Here is a 24656-nt window from a genome sequence, read left to right on the forward strand (position 1 = left end):
ATAAAATTCAAACATGTTTTGACTCTTTGAGTCATCTTCAGTGAAAACTGAAAAATTTACATAATAAAGCTAAAAATGAGCCAAAAAACATAATGAAGTAACAAATGAAAAAACAAAAGAGAGACATGATGGAAATAAAAACAGCACAATATACAATATTTACATCATCATATGGAGCAATAAACAACTCGCTGCAATAAAATTCAGTGGAAACAGGGGTTAATACAAAACATAATTGAATCTAAAACCTGTGTTAAGCTAAGAAGAAAAGAAATGACAAACAAATGATATAGATGGAAACGAACAATAAGCGCACATAGCGAGGTTGCGGAACTCTTAGTCTAAAAAGTTTTTGTTTGTTAACAATTCAAAATAGGATGAAATCACTGTGATATAGATGTTGATTCCCATAGGGAACCTGAAATATTTGTCCCGAATGAGTAAATTTATAATACCAATATAAATGGTCCGTTATTGGACATTATAAATTTTCCAGCTAACTCATTCCTGGTTGCCAGCTTTTCGCCCCAGTGTACTAAGTTGGGCTCATCATTTGGTATATAGCACACCCAATCTAGCACATTGGGGCGAAACGCTGGTAACCAGGAATGAGTTAGCTGAAAAATGTATAATGTCCAATAACGGATCATTTATATTGGTATGAAATCACTATGTCGAAAATTCAGGCCAAAAGTCTGCCTTTGTAGAAACACCATCACATCAAAATGGCTAGGAGGGGAGCAGGAGAAAAAAAGTTTGAGAAACCAAGCCTAAGATAACGTGCAAGCGAAATGCATGTGACAAATGATAGAAAAATGCTGATGAAGTTTAAAACTTCAGAACAGCAGCATTCTCAATTTCTTATCAATCTAGCTGTCCTGTTCTTGATTATTGTTTCACAATATTGGCAGTTTTGTTTGCCTAATTTTAAAAGGTCGGGAGGGCTGCGACAAAAATTGAGAAGCTTTGTTAGAGAAGATGACAGTTGCATGGTAAACTGTAACTGACCATAGTGGAAACCGTCAACGAAGTTCGAATCTGTAATGGAAAAAATTCTGTTGTGTGAGAAACTTGGGCTGATAAGTAAAAGTGTAAAAGGTGTGTGAAGAAAGCTTTAAACTTATGGTGTTTAAAAGGTGGTTGTCCTGTCGAAACGGCCTGGCCTTCTCAGAGTTAACGGTCTCGTTCGTACAGTCGAGTCTATTGTTGGCTCAGCTGTATTTGCGATGATGGAAGGAGCGGAGTGGGAAGGGGTGGTGGGTAGAGGATGGGGAGGGAGGAGTGGTGGAGAAATGGTGGCGGGGTTTGTTTATATTATGGAAGTTCTGACAAATATATGGAATGAATGTTTCAAGTAGAATGTTCTTTTTTTTTTTTTTTTTTTTTTTTTTTTTTTTTTTTTTTTTTTTCCATTTAAATTGTGAGAGGGGTTCATAAACAGATCTGAATCGATGTGGATGCTCTCGAGAATGTTGAGCAAGGTGCCTTTTTGCTCAAATCTTGTAATGTAATGGTTCGAATTCTTCATTCGACCAATGCTTGCACCAATGTAGTTAAGCATATTGGAGCTGAAATGAAGAAAATAATTTAATGTAATTGCATGATTTCTTTGCTAACTGATGAGAGTACTATTAGCCAATTATCGTCTCTAATGATGTTATATGTAAGGACAATGCTTCCTGAAATGGACGAACATACAAATCTATTTTTTGTTATTGTTGAGTTGCAAAATGTGTGTGCTCGAAGTATTTTTCAATGTCTGATTAATGTTTTGAATGAATTGAGCTTCTCTCAAGAATTTTTGAAAGAAAAACTTATTGCAGTAGTATGTGATTGAGCCACTGTGATGTTAGGGAAAAAGAAAGTCGTTGTTATGACTTTAAAGAGCAATATACACAGGTCTTGTTTTGGCACTGTGCCTATGTTTTCCCCTCCTCTTTTCGTTTGTTGAATGGATGAATGAGATCATAGGTCCTGTACTGAAGAAATAACTTTCAGAAAATAATCTGCCGCTCAAAGTCTTGCTGGTTATGGACAACGCTCCTGCTCATCCTCCAGATCTTGAGGCCTTAAGGACGACTTACTGGACGAATTCAAGTTCATTAAGGTTAAGTTCCTTTCTCCCAACACTCCTCCACTACTTTAGCCTATGGATCAGCAAGTCATTTTGAACTTCATGAAGCTATACACCAAAGCACTATTTCAGCGATGCTTCGAAGTGACCGAAGAAACAAACCTTACCCTCAGAGAGTTTGGGAGAAATCATTTCCCCATCACGAACTGCCTGAAGATCATCAATAAAGCCTGGGATGGAGTCACCAAGCAAACTCTCACTTGCACTTGAGGAAAGCTGTGGCCTAACTGTGTTCTTGGACGTGACTTTGAGGGGATTGTTGGTGACAATGAGCCGCCGATTGCCGATGAAATTTTGTACTTAGGGAAGACTATGGGGCTGGAGGTGAATGACAAGGACATTCAAGGGCTGCTGGAAGAACACAGCTAGGAACTGACCACCAACGAACTGATGGACCTGCATCACGAACAACAGGAGGAGGTTATGGAGATCTCGTCTGGGGAAGAGGAAGTGGAAAAGTCAATGGAATCTCTCACTTCAAATGAGATTCGGGAGAAGTGCAAAATATGGGAAATGGTACAAACTTTTGTAGAAAAACACCATCCGAATAAGGCTGCAACAGTGCGAGCGACGAATCAGTTTAATGACAGTGCAATGTCACATTTTCGTGAAATCCTCAGAAAGAGGCAAAAGCAACAGCCATTGGACAGGTTCCCCGTTAAAGTTGCACGAAAAGAAAACAATTACAGTGAGCGAACAGATAGCAGTGATTCCGTTAGTGAAATTCATGCTACACAGTAACTCTTCTCATGTCATCTCTCGTCTCCCTCACACCAACAATGATTCTATTGGAAGGAAAAGTACACTTTAATTTGTTTTACGTTATATTTTGTTTTAGAAATGGTATGTGAATGAATATTTTTGTGTTGTAGACGAATCATCTGTGTTTCAATTGTTTCTTATGGGAAAATTTGTTTTGATATACGAGCGCTTTGGATTATAAGCATGTTGTCGGAACGAATTATGCTCGCAATCCAAGGTTCCACTGTACATCCTTTTTGCAGTGCATATATTTACATTACATTAAGTCGCTTGGAACTAGTTTCGACCCTACTCGGGGTCATCATGAAATGTATAACCCCTGATAGAATGAATATGGCCTTAATGCTCTATTTACAAACACTTGATGAATTATACAGTTCTGTGTTAAAACAGGTGTGTGCTTTTTTGTGTTTTAAATAATTCAAACCTTGGTAAAATGAGTTAAATCTTCTTATCACTATAATTGAGTGCTTGTCGACATCAGATTTGTCTTGTGGGTTTAATTTTTCAGTGTTTTGAAGTATAATGGCGAGAACATCCATTTGGTATTGTTTATGTAAATTTGTGATCTGTTGGAAGCTGGCACTGAGTTATGTTGGAATGTCGAAGATAAAAGAGAGACCAAAAGGTACTTTTGTTAAAGAATGTCTTCATAATGTGTGTTGTGTGCACAAGTATGTTTTGACTCACTCTCCTGTTGTATCTAGCTGGTCGCCTGTGTGCTTGTTGGGAGCATGTCGTATACTGCTCCTTGTGTGGCGAGGATTAGCATTTGTAACAGTGCAGGGAAAGGGGACACAGCAGAGGGGAGGGTTTGAGGAAGGGTTTGGGTGGGAGGGGTAGTGCCACCTCTCCTACCCTGCCGGGCAACATTCTGATGGTGAATTTTTTCAACCAGCGTGACCCGATCAGGCTAACTATGTCAGACCATATAGACTTCATGTCTTAACAATCATGCCTACCAGGCGGGCTTAATAAAATAACTAGAATAATAATTCTAAACTGTGGTTAGACGTTTCCTAATTACAATAGGTTAACTGATACAACAGAAATCTGTATTAGAAAGTTTTTCTCTTTATTCCTACAAGCTAACAGAGATATTATACAAGGATCACATGACAATAAAGTAAGCAGTGTATTAACTAAGAAAATAACTATACTACAATACTCTTTAAGCATTTTCTATTATTTTATCCTATACGCCCTAACAGAAATGAAAACCGCTGTTAATTACTGGATATCGAATGGAATTTACAAGAATTACACAACAGAAGAATGCAAGGAAGATACCACACTACAGTTTTAAACTGCACTGAGGAATATCTTAATTTCAACAAGTTAATGAAAATAAAAGAAATGTGGTTAAAACTAAATACTAACCCTGACGTCCTTCCAGAAGGATGAATGGGTAGTATGATTTCAACACCATCTAGTGGTGAACACAATTAGTTTGTGGCGCGAATTACTTTGTTTACAGGATGATCGGTATCCTCTCATCAGTTAACAATCGGCTTCATTACAATGCAGCGTGTTTCTGAAGTGAAATAACGTTCAAAGTGAAGCAGTGTTTTTGCAGTGGAAGAACTGACTGATGTCATTGTAGAAGGGTGAGTATTATTTACCCAGATACAGTATTTTCAGATCATTCAAAACAGTTTGATACTGTACCAGATATGTCGTTTTAAGTATGAGATGAGCTTTTAGTGGGCTTCATCAGTGCTCGCCTACATAATTACGGTCTAAAGTTGTGCATCCTTCCTGAAGGACGTCAGGGAAATTCAGTTACTTTTGTTTCAGGAAAGCCTTTACTCTGAATGAACTATTAGGGATTCTCGAAGAGAATGAAGTTCCTGACCCTGAATCACTTAACATAATAACTTTTCCTCCTGTTGGAGATGTCATAGATGAAGACTCAAGAGCAGAAGATTTCCCTACAATTGACCACCTTCCAGGTTCACAGTTGCGATCAGAGGCATCGCTCAGCATTCTAATGTTCTCTCATTGATGGAAAATGTACCTGAACCTCTGTCTGAGTATGTAGATCATAAGTATTTCCCTTCTACCCTCATGTTAGTCTGTAGTTTCTTACCATACTCTACATGTGTCTTAGTGTAGTGGGCTATAAACCTTGTATGCCACGTTCGTTATGTTTTAATTTTAAATTTTAGGTTTAGGCTTGTCCAGCTGTTCAATCATCCGGTTCCTGACAATAAAAGAAAGACTCGTAAATGTTCTACGCCTCTAGATTATAAATGGAACAACAATGAACTAGCAGCTCCTGCTATTGAGTGGTTACCCATTCAAACATGTCAACGACAGCTGAAAACACCACTCGAATACTTCACATTATTCTTTGATGAGGACGTTATGCAGACAATAATCACTTTAACTAATCAGTACGCTGCAAAGAAGAACAAACTTGGTGATATATCTGAAATGGAAATGTGGAGTTTCATTGCCATTCTTCTGTTGAGTGGCTATGTGATAGTTCCTTGAAGGTACATGTATTGGCACAATGACGAAGATACACATAATCCTTTAGTAGCAGGAGCTTTGTCTCATGACTGGTTTGATTTCATTATGTCAAACCTGCATGTTTGCGACAATGATAGACTTGACAAACAAGATCGCTTTGTAAAAGTAAGGATTTTGATAAATTACCTGAATGAGAGGTTCAAAGATTTTGCTCCTCCTAAAAAATGCCACTCCGTCGATGAGCAAATGGTACCATATTTTGATCAGCAAGGCTGCAAACAATTTATAAGATGTATATATTCAATATACATGTATTCCTAATACTGTACAGTTCAACTATGTTCATATGTCTTTTTGTTAGTTGGACATGCTACATGTTTATACATATTTTCTGTTTTGTAGGTAAGCCTATAAGGTTTGGCTTCAAGTTCTGGGCAGTAGGTACTATTGATGGGTACATAGTAAGGTTTGAACCATACCAAGGAGCAGGAACTTCCAATGACAAGTACGCCAATGAAGGTTTGGGATACAGCGTTGTGCTGTCGTGTGCGTATGAACTTCCCATGTCAGATGTACCATACCAGATCTTTTTTGACAATCTTTTCACCAGCATCAGACTTCTACGTGACCTAAAAGAACGTAACCTGCAAGCAACTGGGACAAAAAGGGCAACAGTTGTTCCCAGCAACTGCCTGCTGCCCTCAATAGATAATTTTAAAAAGACTGAAAGCCGAGGAAGCTTCAGGATGGCCACAGATGAAAATGCAGGTATTACAGAAAACTTGATTTTCCTTAATTTAAAAAAAAGGAATTGATGCCTAATCCTAATAAATCAATGTTCAACTTTATATTCCTAGGTGCAATGGTGATCCGTTGGCATAACAACAATGTAGTTACAGCAGCAACTAACTTTGACACAGTGAATAAGGTTCTCCGCTTTTCACGTGTGCAAAGAACTACTATCTCAGTGACACAACCGCATTTGTTTTCATCTTACAACAAAGGAATGGGTGAGATCGATTGGGCTGATGAGAATATTTCACTCTACAGGGTGTCAATCAGGGGAAAGAAGTGGTATTCCCTCCTAATAGCATACGATGGATTTAGCAGAACAAAATGCCTGAAAACTCTATCAGAAAGACGGTGGAAAGCTAGATCATTTGAATTTTAGAAAAAGTGTGGTCACATCTATTTTGAAATCCAATAAAAGAGTGATTTCTGGTAAAGGGAGGCCATCTAAGAAACGTAAAGTGGATGTACGTTTTGACGGAGTGGAGCATTAGTTGCAGATCTTTCAATTGACACTCACACTAAGAAAGAAACCAGTTTCATTGCAAACATTGCTCAAAGAAGTGCACTACAATGTGTATCAAATGTAACTATGTTTTGCACGTTTCATGCTTTGTACCATTCTACATAAAGGCGTAATGCTTAGAATATGATACGTGATGAGAAATTAATTACTTCATTAATGAAAAATTAATTAATAAATGAACGTTCTGGAATTGGTTAAAAATTTTTTCAACAATAGTAGATGATATAGTAAATAGTGTATTTCCCTGACGTCCTTCTGGAAGGATGCTCAGATAGTGGGTATCCCTGACGTCCTTCCGAAAGGATACTCAATTTCTGGCATACTAAGCAAAGAATTTCGGTAAACCGTTTTCTTTCGCTTCATTTACAACCTCAATGATAGATTTTCATGGAAAAGTTCCTCATTACAAACAAAAAGTAATTCAGGATTATGTGGGTTAAGAGAGATATTACAGCTGGTAAATTACTCTTATTTTCCCTACTACAGATGGTGGAAATTAAAACTGTCCTTGTACCAATGACCTAGATGTTAGGCCCCTTTAAACAACAAGTATCAGAACTGTCCTTAAATACCAATACAAGGATCTTAAATATCAATTTTCTGCTTGCTCTAAAAATACAATGGCATCTCCCTCTCTGGCGCACACAAATACATTGACTCCTAATGTGGTATCTTTGACCATGTAGGATATGGATTCAGTACCTAGGTCCTGAACTTGCAGTTTTTGTTTTTTTGTTTTTTTGTTTTCCTTGAACGAGCACCTTGGGGGCACTGATCAGATCATCTTTCGCTGCAGCTGCCCATGGAGTGGTACATTTCAAAGACATGAGAAGATCAAGAATTCAGCATGATACTCTGGTGTTGGTCATTTGAGAGAAATGACCATATAATACGAGATGACACTTTCTCATAACAACCAAGATCTTTTCAAATTTAGAATACAGCTCTGCATTTGACCTCGGGTAATATTCAGGTAATATTTTCGGCATTCCGGAAAAAGAAGGGAATGATTCTGATGTCATCGCAATTCGCATCGCAAGAGATCTTGGTATCGATCTTGACCTTCGGGACATTGACAAGAGTCATCGCATTGGAAGACGACTGGGCGCGAAGCCGTGACCTCTAATAGTGAAATTTGTTTCCTACCAGAAGCGGAGTGAAATCTTCCACAAGAAAAGAGGACTTAAGGGGGCTGTCACAATAAGAGAGAATCTGACTGCAACAAGGCTCGCAGTCCTTTAGGAGGCAATTTCGAGGTTTGGTGTACGCCAGGTATGGAGCATTGATGGAGTAATTAACATAAAAATTGGATCAAATAAGTATAAAGTGTGCACTATGGAACAGTTAAATGAACTAAAGTGATATGTGGGAGAAAGGGTCACAACATTTTTGTAACTTTATATTTTAGTTTAATTTTGGAGTTACCCTTATAGTATATAATAATTTTTAACCTTAACTCTCATTAGAACGTAATTAGTAATATAGTTTACTTCTGCTTGCCGTAGTGGTAGATTGGTGTTAGTAGCAGTAGACTGGGTCCAGTGCCTTATTTTTATCGTATTTATTTCCACTTACATTATTGCAATATTGTCATTATTATACTGATTGCTGTAAATTGTTAGTTCCATTCCCATTATTGTCATAATCATCTCCAGTATAACTAAGAACATCGTAAGTTACATAGAAAATAAAATTGAAAGTGGAGAAACCGGATTCAACTGCGCTTAGTCCCCCTGATAACGAACTTGAAACAAACGAACAGGCTTCCCTCTTCCCCAAACATTCCTCAAAGACTTTCGCTTACTCCACCCTCCCCCAATGTTCCTGGAACCAGCTGTGCCGGCAACACACTCCTATTGTCATCTGAGCTTTCTTGCCATTCCCAGTCGACAAGGGACATCATTAACCACCAGCTTTCTCCGTACAGTAATGCTTTCAAGATTTGCCATATAAACGCTCAAAGCCTCCTTGCGAAGGCGCGAATGGACGAAATTAAAACTCTATTTATGCCTCCCAGTTTTCACACAGTATTAAATTCCGAATCTTGGTTAAAACCACATCACGCAATAGAAAGACTGCAGCTGGTGGGTTATACATTGCTTAGATCCGACAGATTAAGTAAGCCCTCCGGTGGTACCGCCGCATATGTTATGACCAGTCTATGCCCTAAAATAATGTGTAGGTCTCCAGGTCCGTACGAGTGAAAACTCGAGTTTGTGTTCATGGAAATAACTGTGAGTGAAGTAAAATGTCTTCTGGGTGTAGTATATAAGCCACCAAATGCGTTTTATTATGCGATCTAGAGACTCAAATACAAGATTTAGTCACTCATTACTCAAATATAATTATTATGGGCGACTTCAATGTAAACCTTCTTGAAACTAACTCTCCTCAGATAACCCAACTTTTAACCATCTGACTATAGAGCCATCTGCATACTTTCTGCTTTATCCAAAGCGCTAAAGTTCATTGCTCATAGACAAATAACAGACTACGTGACGACTTACAACTTACTTGACCCCCTACAATCTGGTTTTCGTCAAGCACACAGCACTACAACGGCACTACTGAAGGTCACAGAAGACATTCGAGAAGCAATGGACAACAAAGAAGTGACAGTTTTAATACTTCTAGACTTGAGCAAAGCTTTTGACTCTGTTGACATTGACATTTTGCTCTCAAAATTTTATTCCCTCCATTTCTTGGACACTGCCCTCCTTTGGTTGCATTCCTATCTGCATGGCAGTTGACAATGTGTTACAGATAGGATAAACAATTCAACTTGACAGTCCGTGCAGTGTGGTGTGCCTCAAGGGTCGGTGTTAGGACCCCTTCTTTTTTCTATTTACATTAATGATGTCTTCCAAAACCTAACGCACTGCAAATACCATATTTATGCTGATGATGTACAAATTTACCTCCATACATCTCCAGATGTAATATTTTTGGCCATAGACAAAATCAATCAGGATCTAACATCATTTTCTTCTTGGTCTTTGAGATGTGGTCTTCCGTTAAACCCAGCAAAAACGCAAGCCATCATCCTTGGATACCCGAAAATACTTGCAAAGGTCAGTCGACCAGAGATTACATCTGTAAGGTTCTGTAATACTAACATACCATTCACGTCATCAGTAAAAGTCCTAGGCATTACTTTCGGTGATGACAGGTCATGGATAACGCATATTGCGAACATCACTCAGGAAACATTCTCTGCATTGCACATACTGCACGGTTATAAATACTTATTTCCTGAGAAACTAAAAAAATGCTGGTAGAAGCTCTGGTTTTCCCTCATTTCGACTATAGTGACGTGATTTATAGAGACGCTGGATGCAAGTTATTGAGGAGATTACAGCATGGTCAAAATGCATGTGTGAGATACGCCTGTAACCTACAGTACTATAACCATGTAACTCCTTCATATAACCACCTATCTTGGCCCCGACTAGAAATCAGTCACACTGTGCATACCCTATGCTATCTCCATAAAACCCTTCATTCATCACAGCCATATTACCTTACTTCATATTTCAAATACCTATCTTCTTATCACAGTTATAACACCAGATGTACTAATAATTCCATCACCGGGCGAGTTGGCCGTGCGCGTAGAGGCGCGCGGCTGTGAGCTTGCATCCGGGAGATAGTAGGTTCGAATCCCACTATCGGCAGCCCTGAAGATGGTTTTCCGTGGTTTCCCATTTTCACACCAGGCAAATGCTGGGGCTGTACCTTAATTAAGGCCACGGCCGCTTCCTTCCAACTCCTAGGCCTTTCCTATCCCATCGTCGCCATAAGACCTATCTGTGTCGGTGCGACGTAAAGCCCCTAGCAAAAAAAAAAAAAAAAAAAAATTTCCATCCTTGCTTTACCTACCTATAGATATGCCATCTACGATTAATCATTCACGGTAATTTCCTGCCGTGAGTGGAACCTCCTTCCCGAAAGTATCAGAGGGTTAAGCGCTATTCACACTTTCAAGGAAGCACTGTGGAGACATTTTATGCACCAGTAAGGATCATCTGTAAACTTGATGCTGCTACTCACAACCATTCTATTGTCATGGATGTTCTGGTACAAGATTAGTCTAAAATTATTATCTGATCTGTTTCTCAGATGTTAATAAATTTTATGTACTACCTCTTTTTTACATGTAGGATATTAGTTTTAATAATTTATCCTTTTATTATATCTAATTTATTTCATCTTAATTTAATCTTATCACTCATCATTCTTGTATTACTGTTAATTTAGTTAGTATTAAATCTATTATTGTAAAGTGATACAGTGTAATATATGTATATTTCAGTGCCTGGTTAGATGGAAGAGAAGGCCTGAAGGCCTTAACCTTGCCAGGTAAAATAAAATATTACTTACTAACTAACTACTAACCCTCAGACATTTGATGCAAGCTGAGGATCTTTGATAGGAATTCCCTCTCTTTTATTTGAATCCTCTGTATCTCACTGTCATGAGCGAGAGCCAAGCATTCAATGACATGTGGGGCTTCAGGACATACTACTATGGTATGGTGGTGGTATTTGTTCTGACATGAGATTGATCTGGGCTGATAAATGGAATTACTGAGGTGAAGAGCTGCTTTCGTGCATTTGGCTCAATGTTTCAGGGTTTCTTTGATGCTTTGATGGTAATGGTCTCTCCAAGGTCCTGAAAATGAATGGATTTAATTTTTTTATATTTCCGAAATGCAGTGGTATTTTGGTGGGCAGGCAACATTACATTAGTTTTTTTCCAAAATAAATCTGGAGATGGACAAATTCATATTATTATTATTATTATTATTATTATTATTATTATTATTATTATTATTATTATTATTATTAAAAGCTTGTGTTATAGCACAGAACAATAAAGTTCACAATAAACGGCGGTTGCATGTATTTTCATTCAATCTTTACCTCAATTATTCTTAACTTCTTTGTTTTGTGTAGTTTATGTAATTACTGTATTTACTTGCATAATGCTCCTTCCATGGTACATAATTTTCCCCTCTAGTTTTTTGTTTTTGTTTTTTGTTCTTATTTTCTAAATTATTCTCTCATTTTTTCTGTGATGCATAATTTCCACTAGCATCTTTGGTAAGAAATTGAACACCCCTTGGAATGTCACAAGCCTGTTTCCTTGGTTCCAAGCTAACGGAAATTCTAAGGCCATTAACGATCTCTTCCAATTACCTACGACCCTGGCCTGCCTCTGGGCAGGACCAGAGATAAGGAAACAAGCAGCTGCATTCACTTTCTTATAGTAGCAAGACAAGCAAGTTGTAAAGTGTAGAGCAAAATGGGACGAAAGAATAGTAGTTATACCATACATTTTAAACTTACGGTTGTTTATTTTGCAGAAAATAGGGAATCAAATGTGCAGGAAGAGAATTTGAAGTAGAACCAAAATTAATTTGCTATTTGCAGACTCAGAAAGAAGAAACAAAGAAAGGTAAATCCGCGTAATTGTTTTGTGGTCCAAAGTGCGGAACATTTCCCAAGGTTTAGAAAGAATTGCGTAACTGTGTAATGGAACTGAGAAATGGCATTGCTGTACCACATGAAATGAGATGAAAGTGAAGGATGTAGCGAAGAAACATGACATTCCAAGAGTGCAATCTAAGGTGAACATAGGATGGACTGTTCATTTTATGCAGAGATACGGACTTAGTCTGCAAAGACGAACAACAGGCGCGGTGAAATTACGGTGTACCCGTCATTTTGGCAGTTATAGCAGACAGTAGAAAGCTACCAACCACCTTCTCTAGTTTTCAAAAGAAAAACTCTGCCGAAGTGCAATCTTCCAGTTGGCATTGTCGTTTGAGTTCAGGAACAATGTAATGAAAGACTGGCAGAATGTTGTGTGGAAGTGACACCTTGGGGCTTTACTTCATAAAAGAATCCATTCTTGTTCCGGACACTTTTTGTGTCCGTTTAGCAGTGCCCATTAAAAAAATGAGACGTCTCACCTTAACACCGTTCCCATCATAATATCAGGGAGGCTAACATCAGTTTTATAGCTGCTAGATGTCTTGGTGAATAAACCATTCAAAGATCATCTCTGCTGGTTGTATGGGGAATGAATGGCATCTGGTTACTTCGAACTGACAAAAAGGGGCAACATTAAGAGACCCGGCATCGAACAATTGTGCACTTGGATTCTTCGAGCTTGGAATATGATCGTGGAAGATATTGTTACGAAGAGCTTCAAGAAGACTGGGATATCTGACGTGATGGATGGCTCATAAGATACATCACGTGGGACAATGCAATGAATATGATCAACTCCGCTGATGAAGATTATCTGTTTACCTGTACGTCTTCCTAAGAAAGCTGTGGAGAGTAAAGGTCAGGTACATTGATTTTATTTATGCACTTAATGAGCTAACTTTGATTCCCACACTTTTTATGCCTGATACTTATTATGCAATGTTTGTGTTGCTAGGGCTGACCCCAAGATCGAGATCATCTGTAATGCTGCCACTTTTGAACTTTAACAAGGCATGATGATTGAAGAAGTCTCACAACTCTTCATATTTTGTGTTATTTGCTTTTAAATATTCATTTGGTAAATAAAAATTTTTGAACTTGTATATCTCAATTTTATGTCCGATTTTTGTGTAGTCATCACATAATATTGACGTATTTTCCCCCTCTCAAATTTTGCTCTCTAAATTTTAAGAAAAAAAGGGACAAATTATGCGAGTAAATATGGTAAATATCTTTAGTATATTACATGAATGTACTTCTCTTTTTAAGAATGGACTAAAAATGGAGTACAGCGATGGGGAAGGCTCTAAGGGACCATCAAGTATTAAGTCAGCAAGTTATTCTAAGATATATCCCAATAAGAAAGATTGGCCTGTTCAAGGAGGTCGAATGTCTGGAAGAGCAGGACCATACCCACCTCAGTTTTCTCCTACTCATATGCCACCTATGGTAAGTATCGTTCATAATTAATTAATTTATTAATTCATATTAATCAGGGATCATTAAAAAAATTCATTTTACAGCTCAGTACATACCAATCCTCCTCTGATACAATATCAGTTTGGTATTACACTGCATATTTTTCTGGTCAATCAACTTGCTTCTCCAGACTCAATTTGTGATGTATGCATCTTGTGTTCCTCACTAGGTTGACACCTCCCTTTCGCAGTTCTTGTTCACCCTTCTTTGGTGAAATCTCATTCTGTCTTGACCCCAAAGGTGAGACGTGTGAACACTCTTCCTTTTCCAGCTTTTGTATTTGGGTCCCCTGTCCTTGGTTTAGCTGACTTACACATTCCCTTAAAGACCAGAAATCACATACAAACTGCCCTTGCTTATTTGCATGATTGATTTCATGTTGTTTTCTTTATATTTTTAAGACACTGTGTTAATGAATATAACAGCATCCTTTGAAAAATTTGTTCATACAGTATATACAGTTGAAGCTGGTTTAATAATGTTATTTGCTGTGCGTCCCACTAACTACTTTTACGGTTTTCGGAGACGCTGAGGTGTGTCGGAATTTAGTCCCGCAGGAGTTCTTTTACGTACCAGTAAATCTACCGACACGAGGCTGCCATATTTGAGCATCTTGAAATACTACCGGACTGGACCAGGAACCTGCCAAGTTGGGGTCAGAAGGCCAGCGCCTCAACCGTCTGAGCCATTCAGCCTGGCAAAACTGTTTTATACATAATCTAGTTAAAACTAGTTTTGAATTAATTGTAGATTGTTACAAATCTCGATGAATTATAGATTTTTTTCTGAGTTACACATAACTGATTTAAACATGAAATTCATATATGTATATTGAGAACCCCGTTATAGTGGCATATTCTTTTCTGTCCCTTGAAAATTCCTATATTAAACTGTGTATTATTCTTTGGTTACAGCAAGAACCGTATCACTGATGCAGCTATTATTACGAGCGATTAAGCACTCACTATTTCTTCCATTATCAAAATTTATGCACTCCAGCAATTACATTGAATGCATTCATCATCTTTGGTATTATTTTCTCGCTCTGTGCACTAGCGAGCTCTCTCATCAACTGCTGTTCTGTAAAAAAATTTGAAATGAAAGAGGAGAACATATTTTCATAATAAATGCGTAAATAACATGGCCGGTTGCAGATGTTAACTCGTTAGAAATATAGGCTGAAGTAAACGATTGCTTAATTTTAATGTTATATACTAAAATTAAGTAAGAATGTGTTACACCTCGAGATATGGCAGGGTGCATCACTGATTTCAGAGGTTAGTGCATATTTTCGGTCATATAACCATCAGCTTGCATTCGAGGGATAGTGGGTTCGAACCCCACTGTCAGCAGCCCTGAAGATGGTTTTCCGAAGTTTCCCATTTTAACATCTGGCAAATGCTGGGGCTGTACCTTAATTAACCCCTTGACTCCATATGTCCTATAGACCTCCTTTTCTTCACATGCTGCCAACCTCCATGCATAGTATAGATCCCCTGTAAGCCTAACTTCATTTTCTTCTAGCTTGTAAATTTTTAAAGTTGTTAAGATGGAAATGGTATATCTTTGAAGGTGAAGATCTCTGCCTTCCTTGTATGTATAAATCAGCCCAAGTCAGTGTTTCTTTGTCTTTCTAAAGTGCTTGAAATAGTCTGACCTATTTTCGCTTAAGAGCACATAGGTTTAAATTTCTGCTGCATTCTAGTGGATATATACACTGGTGGATAAAAAAGATGGATCACTTTAATTTACTGACAAAAACTGTATTTATTCATTTTAAGCCTTACTTTTTCTTCATTTCTACAATATATTATTATAAAATGAAGTTAACCAGTGTTCTGCATACTTCATACTGATTATTGAGGCTCTTATTTTTGAAGTTTATCCAAAATGTTCTTAGATGCTGTAATTTATGAAAATTTCATTACCTTAAATTAACATTGCATAACACTAAGTAAACACATGAACATACCACTGAAAGTTTTCTTGAAGACACTCTACATTTATCTTTTTGGGTGTTACCATCCCTAGCGATGATTACGGCATCCATCCTTCACGGCATGCTAGCTAGAAGGTCCTGGATCATTCCTGGGGGACGAGTCCCATTCTTCCAAAATTATTGCTCGCATTACGTTGAGGGTGCCAAAGTTGTGCCGCCGGACGTTTCTGTGAAGCAATCCCACAGATGTTCTGTGGGATTTTGGGGTTTGGACTGCGACATTTTGGAGATATTGCAAGGTGAATATCGCTTCCCACGCCTTCTCCACACACTCTCTCTCTACCATTAGGTGACCAGAAGCATAATAATGACTCATCTGTGAACAGTACCATTGGCCGGTGCTCCACAGTCCAATTGCAGTGTTGACGCTCAAACTGTAATCAAGCTGCTCTGTGCTGGGAAGTAAGCTGTGGACCAGTTTCAGGTCTTCTTGAGGTCAAATTGGCTTCTCAGAGTCTTCATCGGACAGTCCTCGCAGTCACATAGGCATCATCATCATCATCATCATCATTATCATCATTTCCCATTATTCAGCTGTAGCCGGTTAGGGGCAAATGTGGCTCCTCTCCACTTTCTTTTGTCTTTCCACCCCTCCTCCTCCAACACTGTGTCCCAGTCGAGGTTTCTTTCTGTAATACTGCGTTGAATTGTCCTTCCATCTCAGTCGTGGTCGTCCGCGTCCTCTCCTTCCTTGCATTTGCATTTCCATCACCTTTTTTGGCACTCTTTCATCACTCATTTGCCTTATGTGCCCAAACCATCTTAATCTATCATTCATTTTTCCCAATGCAATTTCTTCCAGGATTTTCTCATTCCTTATTTTGTCTCTTCTATTCTTCCGTATCATACTCCTCAGGAACTTCATTTCGGCTGCCTGTATTCGACTCTCATCCTTCTTTGTCATTGTCCAATTTTCTGCTCCGTAAGTTGTTATGGGTACGTAATACATCTTGTACATAGTTTCCTTTGCTTCCATTGGCACATCTTTGTCCCATAATATGTTTCTTACACGATGATAGAAACAGCTTCCAGCTTGAATCCTATTACTAATTTCAGCATCCAGTCAAGCATTCTCCATTAATTCACTCCCCAGATATTTGAACGTCTCCACTACTTCCAGGGGCTTGCCTGACCTTTCCCTTCTTTCTCCTCTCTAGTCATAACAAGAGTTTTACTCTTTTCTACACTTATTTTCAATCCACATTCTTCGATCTTCCCATTCACCACGTCCAGCTGTTCTTGAACATTCATGTCCTCTTCTCACCAAATCACATCATCATCTGCAAATAACATGATGTTCATTTCTCTTCTTTCATATGCTGCTTTTGCTGTTCTCATGATGTCATCCATTACTATTGTAAACAGGATTGGTGATAGAACACTTCCCTGTCTCAGCCCACTAGTGATTATGAACCAACTTGTCCTGCCAACTTGTGTTTGCACGCAACTACAACATTCCTTGTACATTGCCATGATCATTTTTATTAATCCGTGTCCAATTCCTTTTTGCACCAGACTGTCCCAAACTTTAGTCCTGGGGACACTGTCATATGCCTTTTCATTGTCAATGAATGTCATCACCAAATCATTCCCATACTCCCACTGCTTTTCCATTAGTTGTCTCATAATGAAAATGGGCTCTACTGTTGACCTTCCATTTTTGAAACCTAACTGATTTTCCTGTATCTGATTTTCAACCCTCAACCTTATCCTCCTTTCCAGTATCCTCTCCATTATCTTAGAAACATGGGATATTAGAGTATTTCCCTTGTAGTTCTTCAACACTTTCTTATCGCCTTTCTTGAAAATTGGGATGATTATTCCTTTTCGCCAATCCTCAAGGTCCTCATTCTCCCAGACAATCCTGAGAACTCGATACGTCCACTGCAAACCTACAGCTCCAGCTGCCTTTATCATCTCCACTGAAATTTTATCTATTCCAGCAGTTTTTCCATTTTTTATCTTTCTTACTGCCATTTCAATGTCATTCATTGTAGTTTCTTTATCCATTTCTTCATCAACTAATTGCCTTTCCTGGTGGTCCGTTGAATGACTGTCATTAGTTCTCATGTTCAGCAACTTCTGAAAATTCTCTCTCCATCTATTTCTTCTGGCTTTGTTGTTACGCCATCTTCATCCTTCACAAATATAATTTTTACTTAATCTCTCATTTTGTTTTTTATGATACCATACAATCATTTCTTGCTGCCTGCATATCATCTCTCATTTTCTGTGTGATTAACGCCCAGCTTTTCCTATTTTCTTCCTCCACTACTTTCTTGGCCAAAGTCTTTGCCTCCACATATTTTCTTCTACTTTCTTCAGTCTTAGATGTTTTCCATTCTTTCCATGCTATTTTCTTTTCCTTCACCTTAATCTTTACCATATCGTTCCACCAGTGTGTCTCTTTGTCTTTCATATTTCCTGATGTTCTACCACATACCTTTTCTGCATATCCAGCCAGTGCTTCCTTAAATCTTTTCCATTCATCTTCAACATTCCCCATCTCCATCCTAGGTACCTAGGGTATTATTTCTCTTTGAAATTCTTCTTGTAAGTTTTTCTCCTTCAACTTCCATACTTTAATTCTTCTCTCTCTCTTCTTAATGGGGTTTTTTCAATCTTTCCCACTTTCAGTTTTCTTATCACAATATGATCTCCACCAAAGGCTTCTTCAGGCATGTCTGTAACATGTAAAAGGCTCTTCCGTTGTTCTTTCCCGATGATTATATAATCAGTCATGGTCTTTGTTCGTCTGTCTCCCCAACTATACCTTGATATCTTCTGACTGTTCTTCTTCCTAAACCAGGTGTTTCCAAGAATCGTTTCATTCCTCATGCAAAAATTCACCAACAACTCGCCTTCTGGATTTACATTTCCATATCCAAAAGGCCCTACAACATCTTCCTTTCCTTGTCTTTCCATTCTGATCTCCCATCAATAGCCCTTCCTTCTCTTCTATCTGTCTATCCACTTCCTCTAAAACATCCTCTAAAACAATCCGCTTTATCTGCTTTATCCATATAGGCTATTGTTACGATGGGCTTGCCACACCCAAAGTCCAAGTGAAATAGTACTTTCATGCCATTTTCAAACTGGAGTCTCATAACCATCATCCTATTGCTGATGCATTTTGTAGATTCCACATATTCTTGGATTTCTAAGTATGATGGCCACTCCATTTTTTGTTTCAGATCCTCCGCTGTAATACAGCCTGTATCCTTCTTTAAGAAGCATCTCTTCCGTACCCCTCTTCTTGGTCTCGCACAGTCCAAGTATGGCTATATCTTTTTCTTTCATGAAGTCAACCAGTTCTTCTGTCTTTCCCGTCAGTGGCAGGACATTTACTGTCGGGATCTGTAGTTTGGTGCTGGTTGCCCACTTCTCACAGTTCCCCCAGCACCCTTTTCCGAGGCACTATATCTGCTTTATCCATATAGGCTATTGTTACGATGGGCTTGCCACACCCAAAGTCAAATTAAGCCGCCCCTAACATAGAGACATACGCATTTCGTAGTCGCTCATCTGGAGTACAGACGCTATGGGTTTGCCCCTTCCGCCATCTCTACCGTACCGAAGTTCATCTTCTCCGCCATAGATGTTGTTGAGGACTTCACCCATAACCCAGGGTAAGTGCCCTCCATATTTATGACCCCTGGAGAGAGGGTGTCCCAGTATTTTAAAGCCCCCAGGAATTGGACTACCTGTTGGTCCGCGGACATATAATACCAATATAGTTGGTCCGTTATGGGACATTATAAATTTTCCCGCTAACTCATTCCTGGTTGCCAGTGTTTCTCCCCATGGTGCTAATTTGGGCTCATCAGTTGGTAAATAGCACACCTACCAAGACACATGGCTAGTGCATACCGTACATACCAATTGAGAGGATTTCATTCCCCTCCTCGATGGGGTAGGTTGCGGGTAGGTGTAGATTGACTTTGTAGAGGAGGGAGGGGAGGGGATTTTTACCTCTCATTTATTTATTCCTTGAGTTATTTACAATTTATCAGGAAGACGGATACTGACATTCTGCGAGTCAGAGCGTGGAATGTTAGAAGTTTGAATCGTTGTGGTAGGTTAGAGAACCTGAAAAGGGAGATGGATAGGCTAAAGTTAGATGTAGTTGGTATAAGTGAAGTACGTTGGCAGGAAGAACAAGATTTTTGGTCAGGCGACTACCGAATTATCAACACAAAATCAAACAGGGGAAATGCAGGAGTTGGTTTAATAATGAATAAGAAAATAGGGCAGCGGGTAAGCTACTATGACCAGCATAGTGAAAGAATTATTGTTGTCAAGATAGACACCAAACCAATGCCCACCACAATAGTGCAGGTCTATATGCCTACTAGTTCAGCGGATGATGAAGAAATTGAAAGAATATATATGCGGAGGTAGAAGATTTAATACAATATGTAAAAGGTGACGAGAATCTAATTGTGATGGGAGACTGGAATGCAGTGGTAGGCCAAGGAAGAGAAGGTAGTACAGTAGGAGAATTTGGATTGGGACAAAGGAACGAAAGAGGAAGTCGGCTGGTTGAATTCTGCACTGATCATAATTTAGTCCTTGCCAATACTTGGTTCAAACACCACAAAGGACGGCTGTATACGTGGACGAGACCTGGAGACACCGGAAGGTATCAAATAGGCTTCATTATGATTAGGCAGAGATTCAGAAGCCAGGTGTTGGATTGCAAAACTTTCCCAGGAGCAGACGTGGACTCTGACCATAACTTGTTGGTCATGAAATGCCATCTGAAGTTGAAGAAATGGAAGAAAGGAAAGAATGCAAAAAGATGGGATCTAGACAAGTTGAAAGAAAAGAGTGTGAGGGATTGTTTCAAGGAACATGTTGCACAAGGACTAAATGAAAAGGCTGAAGGAAACAATGTAGAGGAAAAGTGGAGAGTCATGAAGAATGAAGTCAGTAGGGCTGCTGAAGAAATGTTAGGAAGGAAGAAAAGATCAACTAAGAATCAGTGGATAACTCAGGAGATACTAGACCTGATTGATGAACGACGAAAATACAAGAATGCTAGAAATGAAGAGGGCAGAAAAGAATACAGGCGATTAAAGAATCAAGTGGATAGAAAGTGCAAGGTAGCTAAGGAAGAATGGCTGAAGGAGAAGTGCAAGGATGTCGAAGGCTGTATGGTCCTGGGTAAGGTAGATGCTGCATACAGGAAAATCAAGGAAACCTTTGGAGAAAGGAAATCTAGGTGTATGAATATTAAGAGCTCAGATGGAAAGCCACTTCTAGGGAAAGAAGACAAAGCAGAAGGATGGCAGGAGCATATCCAACAGTTATATCAAGGTAAAGATGTAAATAATTTGGTTCTGGAACATGAAGAGGCTGTTGATGCTGATGAAATGGGAGACCCAATTTTGAGGTCAGAGTTTGACAGAGCTGTGAGTGACCTCAATAGGAACAAGGCACTTGGAATTGATGGCATTCCCTCTGAATTACTGACTGTCTTAGGAGAAACCAGCATGGCAAGGTTATTTCATTTAGTGTGCAAGATGTATGAGACAGGAGAAGTCCCATCCGATTTTCGGAAGAATGTTGTTATACCTATTCCCAAGAATGCCGGTGCTGACAGGTGTGAAAACTACCGCACCATTAGTTTACTATCTCATGCCTGCAAAATTTTAACACGTATTATTTACAAAAGAATGGAAAAACAAGTAGAAGCTGAGTTGGGAGAAGATCAGTTTGGCTTCAGAAGAAATGTAGGCACACGTGAAGCAATACTGACTTTACGTCTGATCTTAGAGGATCGAATCAAGAAGGACAAGCCCACGTACATGGCATTCGTAGATCAAGAAAAGGCATTCGATAATGTTGATTGGACCAAGCTATTTATGATTCTGAAGATGATAGTGATCCGGTACCAAGAACGAAGAATTATCTACAATCTGTATAGAAATCAGTCTGCGGTGATAAGAATCGAGGGCTTTGAAAAAGAAGCAGCAATCCAGAAAGGAGTGAGGCAAGGTTGCAGTTTGTCCCCTCTCCTTTTCAATGTTTACATAGAACAGGCAGTAAAGGAAATCAAAGAGAAATTTGGAAATGGAATCACAGTCCAAGGAGAGGAAATCAAAACCTTGAGATTTGTCGATGATACTGTTATTTTATCTGAGAATGCAGAAGATCTCAAGTTGCTGAATGGAATGGACGAAATCTTGGGTAAAGAGTACAAGATGAAAATAAATAAGTCCAAAACAAAAATAATGGAGTGCAGTCGAACAAAGGCAGGCGATGCACGAAATATTAGATGAGGGAATGAAGTCTTAAAGGAAGTAGATGAATATTGTTACTTGGGTAGTAAAATAACTAACGATGGCAGAAGTAAGGAGGACATAAAATGCAGACTAGCACAAGCAAGGAAAAGCTTTCTTAAGAAAAGAAATTTGCTCACTTCAAACATTGATATCGGAACTAGAAAGATGTTTTTGAAGACTTTCGTGTGGAGCGTGGCATTGTATGGAAGTGAAACATGGACGATAACTAGCTCAGAAAGAAAGAGAATCGAAGCTTTTTAAATGTGGTGTTACAGAAGAATGCTGTAGGTGAGATGGATAGATCGAATCACGAATGAAGAGATACTGAATCGAATTGGTGAGAGGAGATCGATTTGGCTAAATTTGACGAAAAGAAGAGATAGAATGATAGGACACATCTTGAGACACCCAGGACTTGTTCAGTTGGTTTTTGAAGGAAGTGTAGGTGGTAAGAACGGTAGGGGTAGACCAAGGTATGAATATGACAAGCAGATTAGAGCAGATGTAGGATGCAATAGTTACGTAGAAATGAAAAGGTTAGCGCAGGATAGAGTGGCATGGAGAGCTGCATCAAACAGTCTATGGACTGATGACTCAAACAACACAGTACATAGTTTATATTGGTGTTGGAGAGGTACATTAACTGGTCAACAATGTACCATACAATATTTACAATACAATATATACAGAGAGGTCATTGCATTTTAAGTTACAATTAACTTCTATAAAAATAATACATATTTGGTTTATAGTGGTCATAAGGGTTCATTATATTACGTATTACAATATCTACAAATGTTAGTTGTTTCTACTACAGATTAATGCAAACCGGGCGAGTTGGCTGTGCGGTAACGAGCGCGCGTCTGTGAGCTTGCATCCGGGAGATAGTGGGTTCGAATCCCACTGTCGGCAGCCCTGAAGATGGTTTTCCGTGGTTTCCCATTTTCACACCAGGCAAATGCTGGGGTTGTACCTTAATTAAGGCCACGGCCGATTCCTTCCAAATCTTAGGCCTTTCCTATCCCATCGTCGCCATAAGACCTATCTGTGTCAGTGCGACATAAAACCACTAGGAAAAAAAAAATTAATGCAAAATTAATACTTAATTGTGTATAGGGTAGAAAAATAATATGATTACATAGAAATTAAATAAAATACATATTTAGATGCAATGAGGTTATATACAAGATTGATGACTACAATGTGGAAAATGAAAATAAATAAATGACATCTATATAGTTGAAATGAAGTTATACATAACAATTATTATGTGAATTAATATATACAGGATTGCTGGATACAGGATAAAAAACATAAATAAATGAGTAAATAATATATATTTTGTTGAAATGAAGTCTTATATATGTTTGATATACACAGGATTGTTTGGTTATAATGTAGTAAATCAAATAAAATAAATAGGTGGATAACAAATATTTGGCTGTAATGTGGATTGTTAGTTTCTGCACACAGGGCAGGAGGGAATCAGATTGAAGGAGGAATGGTAAGGACGCGTGTGCTTGCTCCCAAGTGTGTCATGTAATATATTATTACTATTCGGGGATGGGTGCTATTGTGGGTGGGGAGGTGGGGTGGGAGCTGATGTAGTGTAGTCACAGTCCTCAGGGTGGCATCACCTCAGGGTGGGGGAAGGGAGCGGTATAAGTGGAAAGGTGTTTGGATGAAATGTGGGGAGGGGGGAGGTGGGCCATTGAGGAGGTGGTTTAGGTATGGGGTGGTCACGGTCAAGGGTTCGTCGGTAGGCGTGCTGGAATTGGGTGAGGACGTAGGAGTTAAGTTTGGAGAATGTAAAGATGTCGTGGAGGTCCGAGGTGGGATAGCGGAAGGTGAGCCAGAGGGCGTGGTGTACGGTGCGTCATTCTATGGAAAGGAGGTGGCGACAGAGGTTAGGGTTGGATTTAGCTATGGCTGCCCATGTGGCGAGTCCGTAGGTTATGGGAGGTCGGACAAATGTCTTATGTGTGTATGGAGGAGGAGGAGGAGGGAGGATTGGAGACCATACCCTGTGCCAGCTATGCGGCGCACCAGTCAGGCATGGGTGGCCATCTTGGACTTAAGGTGTTGGAAGTGGGGGCAAAAGGTTAGGTGCTGGTCAAAGAGGATGCCAAGGTATTTTAAGATGGGTTGGGTGCAGATGCAGGTGTCCCAGACTTTGAGGTTGAGGTGATCAGGATTGTGATTGGTGCTGGATTAGCCGCGATTGCGGCGGACGAGGATGGCTGGGGTATTATTGGGGTTTAGTTTTAGGTGCGACCAGTCGCTCCTGGAGATGAAAGTATCGAGGTAAGGTTGGATGGTTCGGTTAAAGGTTTGGACTTATTATAGGGGGGGTCAGGATGGCTGTATCATCTGCAAACTGTAGGAATTGGACGGCAGAAGCGGGTTGCGAGATATGAGCTACGAAGAGGATAAAGAGTAACAGGAGAGAGGTGATCCCTGGAGGATTCCTAGAGCGAGAGGAAGGGATGGAGAGAGTTGGTTGTTTATGGATATGTGGGTAGTGCGGTTGGTTAGGTATGAGGCTATCAGACGGATGTAGGAGATGGGGAAGGTGAAGAACATTAGTTGAAAGAGGAGCGCGGGGTGCCAGACAGAGTCGAAGGCCAGCTTGAAGTCAAAGATGATTATGAGCGGGGGACGAGCATGGTTAAAGTTATTGGATGTGGTTTGGATGGGACAGAAGAGTTGG

At 39.3% G+C, this 24656-nt stretch overlaps 1 protein-coding gene across 3 annotated transcripts in view; it reads left to right on the forward strand.

Moving 5' to 3' along the window:
- Smn (survival motor neuron) overlaps positions 1–24656 on the forward strand; it is a 136767-nt gene that overhangs the window by 87166 nt on the left and 24945 nt on the right. For all 3 annotated transcript variants that reach the window (XM_067136914.2, XM_067136915.2, XM_067136913.2), the window contains exon 5: positions 13451–13630. In XM_067136914.2, coding sequence (XP_066993015.1) covers positions 13451–13630 — 180 coding nt within the window. The remainder of the gene's footprint in view (positions 1–13450; positions 13631–24656) is intronic.

The sequence above is a fragment of the Anabrus simplex genome, chromosome 1, assembly GCF_040414725.1.
Source record: "Anabrus simplex isolate iqAnaSimp1 chromosome 1, ASM4041472v1, whole genome shotgun sequence".
NCBI classification, from domain to species: Eukaryota; Metazoa; Arthropoda; class Insecta; order Orthoptera; family Tettigoniidae; genus Anabrus; species Anabrus simplex.